This window comes from Saccopteryx bilineata, chromosome 1, assembly GCF_036850765.1.
Source record: "Saccopteryx bilineata isolate mSacBil1 chromosome 1, mSacBil1_pri_phased_curated, whole genome shotgun sequence".
Taxonomy (NCBI): Eukaryota; Metazoa; Chordata; class Mammalia; order Chiroptera; family Emballonuridae; genus Saccopteryx; species Saccopteryx bilineata.
This window is the reverse complement of record NC_089490.1, coordinates 356,372,868-356,385,331: the sequence shown is the minus strand read 5'-3', so window position 1 is coordinate 356,385,331 and position 12,464 is coordinate 356,372,868. Positions and strand designations below refer to the sequence as shown.

Below are 12,464 nucleotides of genomic sequence, written 5' to 3'. Positions count from 1 at the left end.
ATTTTTGATATAAGCCTGTAATGATTTTGAAATGTCATGTTGTCATTTTTATTTGTCTTTATATATCTTTTGATCTCTGCTTTTATTTCTTCTTTGACCTAAGTCATTTTTTAGAAGTATGTTGTTTGATTTTCACATTTTTGTGGGATTCTTTACTTCCTATTTACAATTGAATTCTAATTTCAAAGCCTTATGATCAGAAAATATGCTTGGTATAATTTCAATCTTTCTGAATTTGTGGATGTTATTTTTGTGGCTCAACACATGGTCTATCCTTGAGAATGTTCCATGCGCACTGGAGAAGAATGTATAATCTGACATTTTGGGATGAAATGTCTTATAAATGTCTATTATGTCCATTTGGTCCAGTGTATCGTTTAACCCTTTGAGTAGTGAGTTTTTTCCTTGCTCGCTGACTCCTGGGAGTGAATTTTCTTTCAAAATGAAGTTAGTTTCAGTTACAGTTTTATTAACTTAAAATCAAGTTTGTTTGATGCCTAATTTATGGAAACAAGAAGAACATACATGTGCCTTTTTTTAATGTTGCCTTAACACATGTACAATCATACTCTATGGTCAGGAGGCACAAGGATGTACATGAATGTTTGTACTACTCAGAGTGTTAAGAATGATATTTCTTTATTGATTTTCTGTTTGGATGATCTATCTAAAGCCATCAATGGTGTTTTGAGATCTCCAAGTATGATTGTGTTTTTGTCTGTTTCTATTTTTAGAAGAGATAGTAGATATCTTATATATTTTGGTGCTCCCTGGTTCGGTGCATATATATTAAGAAGTCTTATGTTTTCTTGATACAAGGTCCTATTTATCCTTATGAAATGTCCATCTTTCTCTATGGTTACCTTTGTTGTCTTGAAGTCAGCATTGTCAGATATGAGTATGGCTACAACTGCTTTTTGGGGGGGTATTATTTGCTTGGAGAACCATTTTCCAACCCTTCACTTTGAGTCTACTTTTGTCCTTTCAACTTAGATGTGTCTCTTGAAGGCAGCATACAGTTGAGTTTTACTTTTTGGTTCGATCTGCTACTCTGTGCCTCTTTATTGGTGAGTTCAGTCCATTTACAGTTAGGGTAATTACTGACACTTGAGTATTTCCTATAGCCATTTTATGTTTTCTGATAGTTCTGTATCTTGTTTGCTTTTTCTCTTTTGTGTTTCTGTTTGGTGGTATTCCATACTTATTGCCCCTGTTTCTTCTTTTTTTTAAGCTGTGTATTTCAGTAGTGGCTTTTTCATGGGTGGTTACCATTAGGTTATTAAGAGGAAAATGTTCATGTGTACAAGAGTCCTTTGTCTTATGAGTGCTCCTGCACTCCATCCTCCTTTGCTACTGCAAATCTTTATCCTCTCCTCTTTTATGTTATTGTCAGCACAGATTATCCTTGTTTTTATTGTGATCTTGTTGGAGCTTTTACTTGTAGTTTTGATTTGTTTTGTTCTTTGTGTTTGGTTGGTTAACCCCCTTGAGTATTTCCTTCAGTGGAGCTTTCTGGTGATAAATTCCCTCAGCTTTTGTATGTCTGTAAAAGTTTTATTTCTCCTTCATATTTGAAGGATAACTTTTATGGATATAGATTTGAAGGATAACTTTTATGGATATAGTATTCTTGGCTGGTAATTCCTTTCAGTACTTTGGATGTTTGGATCCACTCTCTTCTGGCTTGAACAGTTTCTGCTGAGAAGTCTGATATAACCTGATGGGCTTTCCTTTATATATTATGTTTTCTTTTCCCTAGCTGCCTTGAGGATTCTTTCTTTGTCATTGATTTTTGACAATTTTATTACGATGCACCTTGGAGTAGTTCTGTTTGGGTTGCGGTAACTCGGTGTTCTCTTTGCTTTTTTTATTTGAGGCTCTCTTTCCAATGCTTGGGAAATTCTTGTCCATTATTTGTTCAAATAGGCTCTCCATTCCCTTCTCCCTTTCTTCTTCTGATATACACATTATTCTTATATTGCTTTTTCTGATGGAGTCAGACTATTCTTGTCTAGCTCTCTCAGTTTTTTTTAATTTGTGAGTCTTTCTCCTCTTCTCTCTGTAGCATCTCTAGTTGCCTTTCTTTAATATCACTGATCCTTTCCTCTATACAGCTTGTTTTATTAGCTAAACTTGCTACCTTAGTCTTTAATTCATGTATTGAGTTCTTCATCTCTGTTTTTTTTTTTTTTTTTCTGAAGCTGGAAACAGGGAGAGACAGTCAGACAGACTCCCGCATGTGCCCGACCAGGATCCACCCGGCACGCCCACCAGGGGGCGACGCTCTGCCCACCAGGGGCGATGCTCTGCCCATCCTGGGCGTCGCCATGTTGCGACCAGAGCCACTCTAGCACCTGAGGCAGAGGCCACAGAGCCATCCCCAGTGCCTGGGCCATCTTTGCTCCAATGGAGCCTCGGCTGCGGGAGGGGAAGAGAGAGACAGAAAGGAAAGCGCAGCGGAGGGGTGGAGAAGCAAATGGGCGCTTCTCCTGTGTGCCCTGGCCGGGAATCGAACCCGGGTCCTCCGCACGCTAGGCCGACGCTCTACCGCTGAGCCAACCGGCCAGGGCCATCTCTGTTTTTAAAGTTTCAATCTTCTTGGTGAGCTCATTAAGTTGTCTATTGGTATTTTCTCACATCTCATTCAGTATTTTTAGGACTTCAGTTTTGAATTCTCTATCATTTAACTCCAAGGTTTCCATGTAATTGAGATCTTTTTCTGGAGACTTTCATTTTCTTCTGAACTACATCTCTGTCTTGTGTAGCCATGGTATTCAATATCTTCCTCCTTGATGGCATTTGAGAGTGATATTGTTAAAAACCCCTAACAAAAAAAAAAGTAAAAAAATGAAAAATTAAAATAAATACCAGTAAATACAGTAAGAATTTTAAATTTTTTAAAATTATGACAAGAAGAATAAACATATAAAAGGATTGAAAACAAAGGAAAAACAAATCACCCAGAAAAAAAATAAAAATAAAAAATGTAAAAGTTATAGAAAATAAAATGCAAAAGAGAGGCCCTAGCTAGTTGGCTCAGTGGTAGAGCGTCGACCTGGCGTGCAGGAGTCCCGGGTTCAATTCCTGGCCAGGGCACACAGGAGAAGCACCCATCTGCTTCTCCACCCCTCCCCCTCTCCTTTCTCTCTGTTTCTCTCTTCCCCTCCCGCAGCCAAGGCTCTATTGGACCAAAGTGGCCCAGGCGCTGAGGATGGCTCTGTGGCCTCTGCCTCAGGCGCTAGAATGGCTCTGGTTGCAACAGAGCGACGTCCCAGATGGGCAGAGCATCACCCCCTGGTGGGCATGCCAGGTGGATCCCAGTCGCATTTGGGAGTCTGTCTGACTGCCTCCCTGTTCCCAACTTCAGAAAAATAAAAAAAATAAAAAATAAAAAATGCAAAAGAGAAAATATGAATAAAAAGGAAAACAATGGGGGGAAAAGTAAAAATACATTTTGACTTTGAGCAGTTTCTTCCTATAAGTACCACTGTATTACAAGTTTTAACTCTGAAGTTCCTGGGCTGTACTCTGCTGAGTTGTTGCCCTCTCAGTGATGCAGGTGGGGCCGCAGTCACGTTGATGGGTGGGGGCTGTTGTGAGAGCTTTACAGCTTTGGCTTTATGGCTTTACAGTGCTAGCTATAGTAATCTCAGGCATCTGGGCATTCCTCCCAACATCTCAACAGACCTGGGGACCAAACACAGAGTACCTTTGTTCTTCAAGAGAGAGAGTGTCTCGGGAGAGCTAGCTGTGGGTTTTGTCTCTGCCACTGTCCCTACCGTGAGGTGAGGGAGGTGGGATCTGGGAGACTGGGGTGCCACACTTTAGTTTTCTCTGTCTCTGCCAAGAGTGGGCTGCAGGTAAACTGTGGGAACACAGACCATGTACCCGTACCCTTGCCACTTTAGTTTATTTCCTCTGCCTCTCTATCTCACTGTTCCTCCCAGAAGCAGGAGACCTAGTCACTCCAAGTTTCCCTCTCCATACCCTTCAGACAGAATCCAAACAACCTGAGCTTCCCTCCTGCCCAAAGTCCAGCAGAGAAAAAAAAAGTAAAAACCCAGTCACTCCATGTTTGTCTCCTCTCCAGAGCTCACCATGAATGTGTTTTATCTTCCACCCCCTTTTCAACCCATTCCACCTTTAATCTATTCAGTGCATGGATCTTTCAGGCACACTTGTCAGCCCACCTGGGGTTCCTTCACTGCATTATAGTTGTTCAATTTGTTGAAATTTCAAGGGGAAAGATCAAGAGTCTTTCTCATGCCACCATTACATTTGTTTCAATAAAGTCAAGAAGATTGAAATCATATCAGGCATCTTCTCTGACCATAATGGTATGAAACCTGAATTCAATAACAAAAAAATAAACTGAACAACACACAAGACATGGAGGCTAAATAACATGTTACTGATCAATGAATGGGTTGACAATGAGATCAAAGATAAAAAGATACCTTGAAACAACAACCCAAATTCTATGGGACACAGTGAAAGCAGTCGTAAGAGGGAAATTCATAGCATTACAGGCCTACCTCAAGAAACGGAAAAATCTTAAATATAACTTTACATTTAAAGGAACTAGAAAAAGAACAAAGTGCCAAAGTAAGTAGAAGAAAGGAAATAATAAAGATCAGAGCAGAAATACACGATATAGAGTATAAAAAATATATATACAAAAGTACATGAAACCAAGGGCTAGTCCTCTGAAAAGATAAACAAGATTGACAGACCTTTAACCACCAGAATCATCATGATAAAAGAGAGAGAGGACCCAAATAAATAACATCAGAAATGAAATAGGAGAAATAACAACTGACACCAAGAAAGTATAAAGGAGTGTAAGAAAATATGACAAACAACTATATGCCAACAAATTATACAATCTGGACAAAATGAATAAATTCTCAGAAATATACAATCTTACAAAGCTGAATCAGGAAGAACCAGAGAGACTAACAAAATTGAAACAGTAATTTAGAAAATTCCCAAGAAACTCCTGAACCATATGGCTTCACAGGTAAGTTTTATGGACCATCCAAAGAACTAACACCTATCCTTCTCAAAGTATTCCAAAAAACTCAAGAGGAAGGAAGACTCTCGAGCTCATTTTATAAGGCCAGCATTATCCTAATTCCAAAATCAAATAAAAACACTACAAAAAAGAAAATTATAGGCCAATATCCCTGATGAACATAGATGCTAAAATTCTCAAAATACTAGGCAATTTGATCTAGCAATACATTAAAAAGGTCATACACCATGATCAAGTGGGCTTTATTCTGGGGATGCAGGGTTGGTACAACATACACAAACCAATAAATGTGATTCATCACATAAACAAAATGAAGGATATAAACCACATGTTCAGGCCCTGGCCAGTTGGCTCAGTAGTAGAGAGCATTGGCCCAGCGTGTGGCTGTCCCAGGTTCAATTTCCAGTCAGGACACACATGAAAAGTGAACATCTACTTCTCTCCCCCCCACCCCCTTCTCTCTCTCTTCTCTTGCAGCCAGTGGCTCAGTTGGTTTGAGCATCTGCCCCAGCATTGAGGATAGCTCAGCTGGTCCAAGCGTCAGCCAGCCCCAGACAGGAGTTGCCAGGTGGATCCCAGTTGGGGCACATGCAGGAGTCTGTCTCTCCATCTCCACTCCTCTCACCTTAAAAAAAAAAAAAAAAACACCTAGGAATATGTTTAATCAAGGATGTAAAAGACCTGTACTGGGAAAATTATAAGACACTAAAGGAAGACACTGAAGAAGACACAGTAAATGGAAGCATGTACTGTGTTCATGATTAGGAATGTCCATACTATCCAAAGCAATCTATCAATTCAATGCAGTTCCTATCAAGATACTAATGGTGTATTTCACAGAATTAGGACAAATATTCCAAAAATTTATATGAAACCACAGAAAGACCCTGAGTAGCCACACCAGTTTTGAGAAAGAAGAACAAATTTAGAGGAATCAAGCTACCTGATATCAAACTATACTATAAGGCCACAGTAATCGAAACAGCATGGTACTGGCATAAAAACAGACATATAGATCATGGAACAGAATAGAGAGTTCAGAAATAAACCCATGCCTTCATGGTCAGTTAGTATTTGGCAAAAGAGGCAAAAACATACAGTAGGTTAAAGACAGTCTCTTCAATAAATGCTGTTGGGAAAATTGGATGTATGTGCATGCAAAAACATGAAATTAGACCACCTTCTTACACCATGCACAAGAATATACTCAAATTGGATCAAAGGCTTCAGTGTTAGACTCAAAACAATAAAAATCCAAAGGAAAACATAGGCAGTAAAATATCAGACATTTCTTATAGCAATATTTTTTTCTGTTATATCTCCTCAGGGAAGAGAAACCAAAATAAATGAAATTAAATCAAATTAAAAAGTTTTTGTGCAGCAAAGGAAACCATCAACAAAATGAAAAGAGAACCCACTGAATTGGAGAAATGATACCTCTGAAAAGGGGTTAATACCCAAAACTTATAAAGATCTTATAAAAATTTAACAGAAAAAGAAAAGGCAATACAATTAAAAAATGAGCAAAGGACCTGAATAGGCAACTGCTTCAGAGGGGACATACAGGTGACCAGTAGAAATACGAAAAGATCCTCATTGTCACTAATCATCAGAGAAATGCAAATTAAAACCACAGTGAGATTTTACCTCACATCTGTCAGAATGGCTATCATCAATAAATCAACAACAAGTATTGGCAAGGATATGGAGAAAAGGGAACCCTTATGCACTGTTGCTGGGAATGCAGATGCAGCCACTGTGGAAAGCACTATGGAATTACCTCAAAAAATTAAAAATGGAACTGCCTTATGATCCAGGAACTCTACTTCTAGAAATATATCCAAAGAAACCCAAAACACTAATTTGAAAGAATATACACCTCCCTATGACCATTGCAGTGTTATTTACAATAGCTAATATTTGTAAGCAGCCCAAGTGCCCATCAGTAGATGAGTGGGAAAAAAAAGCCTTTGTGTATTTACACAATTGGATACTACTCAGCCATAAAAAGAAAGATATCTTACTGTTTGTGACAGCATGGATGGACCTGGAGAGTATTATGCTAAGTGAAATAAGCCAGTCAGAGAAAGACAAGTACCATATAATTTCATGTATATGTGAAATCTAATGGACAAAATAAACAAAATAGGAACAAACTCATAGAGAACAAACTGATAGCTGTCAGAGGAGAAGGGTGTTTGCAGGGCTGGGTGAAAAAAGTGAAGGAATTAAGCAAAGAAGAAACAACAACACCAAAAAACTCATAGACACAGACCGCAGTATGGTGATAGCCAGAGGAAAAGAGGGTTGGGGGAGATAGAACAGGGTAGGGGGTATAAATGGTGATGGAAGGAGACTTGACTTGGGATGGTGGATACAGGTGATGTATTATAGAACTGTATACATGAAACATATTATTTATTAATATCACCCCAATAAATTCAATAATAATAACAATAAAACATTTAAAGATTGAAAAGAAAGAAATAAAACTACCATTATTCACTGATGATCTGATGGTATGCAGAGAAAATCTGAAGGAATCTACAGATAAATGTTTTATCTTAATAAGTGAATTTAGTAAGGACACTGATATAAGATCATTATACAAAAATTAGTCGTGTATATACCAAATACAAATAATTAAAAAATAAAATTTTATGTAATGCTATTTTGGCACTACTGATATTATTTAGTGTAACACTAAAAACATTACATATTTAGACTAAATCTAATGAAAGATGTGTGAGACCTCTACATGGAACAGTCAAAACAACATTGAGGATCATTAAAAACATAAATGGAATATCCACACAAGAATATTTCATGTTCTTGGGTTAGAATACCCAGTAGTCTAAAATTGTATTTCTCCAAAAATTGATCTATAGATTCAATGTAGGCCCAATCAAAACCCCAGAAAAATGTTTGTGGTAACTGAAAAGATGATTTTTAAGAGTTATATAAAAATGGAAAAGGCCCAGAGTAATCAGGATAGCCTTATAGAATAAAACTACAGAGTATTTTAATAATACTACAAGATTTTTAAATAAAACTTCAGTAATTTAGACCAGTGGTCCCCAACCCCCGGGCCACGGACCAGTACCGGTCTATGGGCCATTTGGTACCGGTCCGCAGAGAAAGAATAAATAACTTACATTATTTCCGTTTTACTTATATTTAAGTCTGAACGATGTTTTATTTTTTAAAAATGACCAGATTCCCTTTTATATCCGTCTAAGACTCACTCTTGATGCTTGTCTTGGTCATGTGGTACATTTATTCGTCCCACCCTAAAGGCCAGTCCGTGAAAATATTTTCTGACATTAAACCGGTCCATGGCCCAAAAAAGGTTGGGGACCACTGATTTAGACAGTATGGGATTGGCACAAGGATAGATGAACAGACCATTGGAGCAAAATAGGGAATATAGAAAGTGCGACATATACGAACACGATTTAAGATTAAGGTAGCACTTAAAGCCCTGGCCAGTTGGCTCAGTGGTAGAGCGTTGGCCTGGCATGCAGGAGTCCCGGGTTCGATTCCCAGCCAGGGCACACAGGAGAAGCGCCCATCTGCTTCTCCACCCCTCCCCCTCTCCTTCCTCTCTGTTTCTCTCTTTCCCTCCCGCAGCCAAGGCTCTATTGGAGCAAAGTTGGCCTGGGCTCTGAGGATAGCTCTATGGCCTCTGCCTCAGGTGCTAGAATGGCTCTGGTTGCAACAGAGCAACACCCCAGATGGGCAGAGCATTGCCCCCTGGTGGGCATGCCGGGTGGATCCCGGTCGGGCACATGCGGGAGTCTGTCTGACTTCCTCCTGTTTCCAACTTCAGAAAAATACAAAAAAAAAAAAAAAAGATAGCACTTAAGAGCAGGGGTAAAAGATGGTTTTTCCAATATGTAAATGGTGCTGGATATCCACACAAGAAAAAAATCTTGACCCCCTTCTTTACACCATACACAAAAATCAATTCCATTGGTCTGTAGATCTACGTGTAAAAGGTTAGAACAATAAAGCTTCCAAAAGATAGGAAAATACCTTTATGAATTTGGAGGGAACAATTTCTTAGGACAGGAAAACACTACCCGTGAAGTAAAAGATTTGATAAGAACTTTTGTAACATCAGAAGACATCATTAAGAGAGTAAAAAAGTAATAAAGATTTAAGCAAGTGACCTAAAAAGGCACTTCACGAAAGGAGAAAAGAACAGAAAAGAAATAGAGAGCCCTAATAATGGAACTGCTTGTCCAGTCTTCAGCAGTGATTATGACTGCAGCTAGATCTGTCCATCAATTTGTGGCGGGCTTGGAAAACACAGCCTGTAACTTCCTAGAGCAGTGGTCCCCAACCTTTTTTGGGCCACGGACTGGTTTAATGTCAGAAAATATTTTCACGGACCGGCCTTTAGGGTAGAACGGATAAAGGTAACACATGACTGAAACAAGCATCAAGAGTGAGTCTTAAACAGATGTAACAGAGGGACTCTGGTCATTTTTAAAAAATAAAATATCATTCAGACTTAAATATAAATAAAACAGAAATAATGGAAGTTATTTATTCTTTCTCTGCGGACCGGTACCAAATGTCCCACGGACTGGTACCGGTCCACAGCCCGGGGGTTGGGGACCACTGTCCTAGAGCATCAAACACTAGGCTTCCAAGGTATCTCTAGTTAAGGATGGAAAGTTAATCTGGCACTCACTGAAGTATTTGAAGGCTGTGATTTACATGACCACAGACCAGATTTCCTCTCTCTCCTCTCAGCATTGGTTTGTATCAAGGTAAAAGATTAGAAGTTATGGAAATAGATAGTTATGATGGTTGCACAATATTGTGAATGTACTTAATGTCACTGATTTGTACCCTTAAAATGGTTAACATGTTAAATGTTATGTTAGATATGTTTTACCACACACACAAAAGAAAAAGACGTGAAATTAGAGGTTGGGAGATTAATAATAAGAAATCTCTTTGGTTTAATATTTCTAAATAAACTAAAGGAAAGAAATGACTCTGAAACCTGCCTATCTTCTTATACTTACTAATCTATAAAAGCAAGGTACTCTTGCCCTGGCCGGTTGGTTCAGGGGTAGAGCGTCGGCCTGGCATGCAGAAGTCCCGGGTTCGATTCCCGGCCAGGGCACACAGGAGAAGTGCCCATCTGCTTCTCCACCCCTCCCCCTCTCCTTCCTCTCTGTCTCTCTCTTCCCCTCCCGCAGCGAGGCTCCATTGGAGCAAAGATGGCCCGGGCACTGGGGATGGCTCCTTGGCCTCTGCCCCAGGCGCTAGAGTGGCTCTGGTCACAACAGAGAGACGCCCCGGATGGGCAGAGCATCGCCCCCTGGTGGGCAGAGCATTGCCCCCTGGTGGGCGTGCTGGGTGGATCCCGGTCGGGCGCATGCGGGAGTCTGTCTGACTGTCTCTCCCCGGTTCCAGCCTCAGAAAAATACAAAAAAAAAAAAAAGCAAGGTACTCTTGTCTATTTATTTTCCCAACATGATGTTTTGTAATTTTATGAACTAATCTTTTTAAAATATTACCAATATGTACTGTTAATAAAATATTTAAACTCATTTTGACATTTGAACATAATATTCTCATACCAGAAATCGTTTGGTTTTATTTTTAATCCTTTCACCATATCAGGCAGTCTAATATTAGTGTATTCTATTCTTTTGTTATTTAAGCAATCTAATGAGGTGACAGTTTGACTTGTCATTCTCATAAACTTAACATTAATACATTAATCTTACAATCTTTATTTCAAGATGACAAAAAGTAGTATATAAGACAGAGATCCTTAGTTTAACAAAAGGCCTTTTTAGTAATGCTATATGACACTTTTCTTTTTTATTTTCTTCTTTTCCAAGTGAGAGGAGGAGAGATAGAGAGACAGACTCCTGCATGCACCCTGACAGGGATCCACCCAGCAACCCCTGTCTAGGGCTGATGCTTTGCCCATCTAGGACCATGCTTGCAACCAAGCTATTTTTAGCACTTGAGGTGCAGGCTCATTGGAGCTATCCTCAGTGGCCAGGGCTGACGTGCTCAAATTAATCAAGCCATGGCTGCTAGAGGGGAAGAGAGAGAGAGAGGAGGGGGAGGATTGGAAAAGTAGATGGTCACCTCTCCTGTGTGCCCTGACCAGGAATCAAACCCAGGACATACACACACTGGGCCGATGCTCTACCTCTGAGCCAACTGGCCATGGCCTGCATTTTTATTTTCTAATCCTTGATCATTCAGCAAAAGTCTGCAGTATCAATGAAAAGGGCTTATTTTTATTTATTTATTTTTTCTTCAGAGACAGAAAGAGAGTCAGAGAGAGGGACAGATAGGGACAGACAAGCAGGAACAGAGAGAGATGAGAAGCATCAATCATCAGTTTTTTGTTGCGACACCTTAGTTGTTCAGTGATTGCTTTCTCATATGTGCCTTGACCGTGGGCCTTCAGCAGACTGAGTAACCCCTTGCTCAAGCCAGCGACCTTGGGTCCAAGCTGGTGAGCTTTGCTCAAACCAGATGAGCCCGCGCTCAAACTGGCGACCTAGGGGTCTTGAACCTGGGTCTTGTGCATCCCAGTCTGACGCTCTATCCACTGTGCCACCGCCTGGTCAGGAGAAATGGGCTTATTTTTTTTAAAAAAGCTACAGATTAGTGGATAAATTGGCTATTTTTATCATCTAGGCCTTTTCTTCTCAATACCTGAAGAACTGCGTTGAGACTGTTTCTGAGTGTGAAAAAATGACTGTGGTATTATGATATTCATATTCTTATATCCTTTCTCCCTTTCTCTCTCTCTCTTTCTCTCTCTTTTTCTCTCTCTCTCTCTCTCCCCCCTCTCCTCTCCCTTTCTTCCCTCCTCACTTTCCCTGCTCACCCACCTAAACCACTCTTTTTCTCCCTCCATGTCTCTGAAGCTATCCTGGCCTTCTAGTTGTACCTCAAGCTGTACAGGACAGTAGTTTACCAAGAGTAGCCCGCTGCTACAGACACAATCGCCTGCCTGTTGTATGCTGGAAGAACTCAAGAAGCAGTACCCTGCTCCTCCGATCTGGAGGATTCCATGGGAAGGGAGTAGTTGGTCTTTTCAAATCTCAGAACTCCCCTCAGGCAGGTAAGCATCTCTCTATAGCACAATTATGATCCTTTCACTTCAGAGTATTTCTAAAAAATAAAAGAAGTAAAATCTGGGAATGCCATTTGTTCCCTGACAACCAGCCTCACACCTAGGCTTTCCCTCTGTGCTCTACACGACATCTACACCTAAAACAAGAACTGCGCTTGACAATGACAATGTGGGGTTCCATCTTGAATTTGATGTCTTAATATGTCTATATTTGGATCTTAATAAAAATTAACCTAATAAAGTCTGGTTCTAGGCTCTTTTCATTTCAGCAGATCAAAATATTCACAGATGGGAACTAGATTT

At 39.9% G+C, this 12,464-nt stretch overlaps 1 protein-coding gene across 4 annotated transcripts in view; it reads left to right on the top strand.

Moving 5' to 3' along the window:
* The window catches only part of SBF2 (SET binding factor 2), a 513,016-nt gene that overhangs the window by 436,101 nt on the left and 64,451 nt on the right, over positions 1-12,464 (top strand). For all 4 annotated transcript variants that reach the window (XM_066250933.1, XM_066250932.1, XM_066250931.1 and 1 more), the window contains exon 27: positions 11,953-12,149. In XM_066250933.1, coding sequence (XP_066107030.1) covers positions 11,953-12,149 — 197 coding nt within the window. The remainder of the gene's footprint in view (positions 1-11,952; positions 12,150-12,464) is intronic.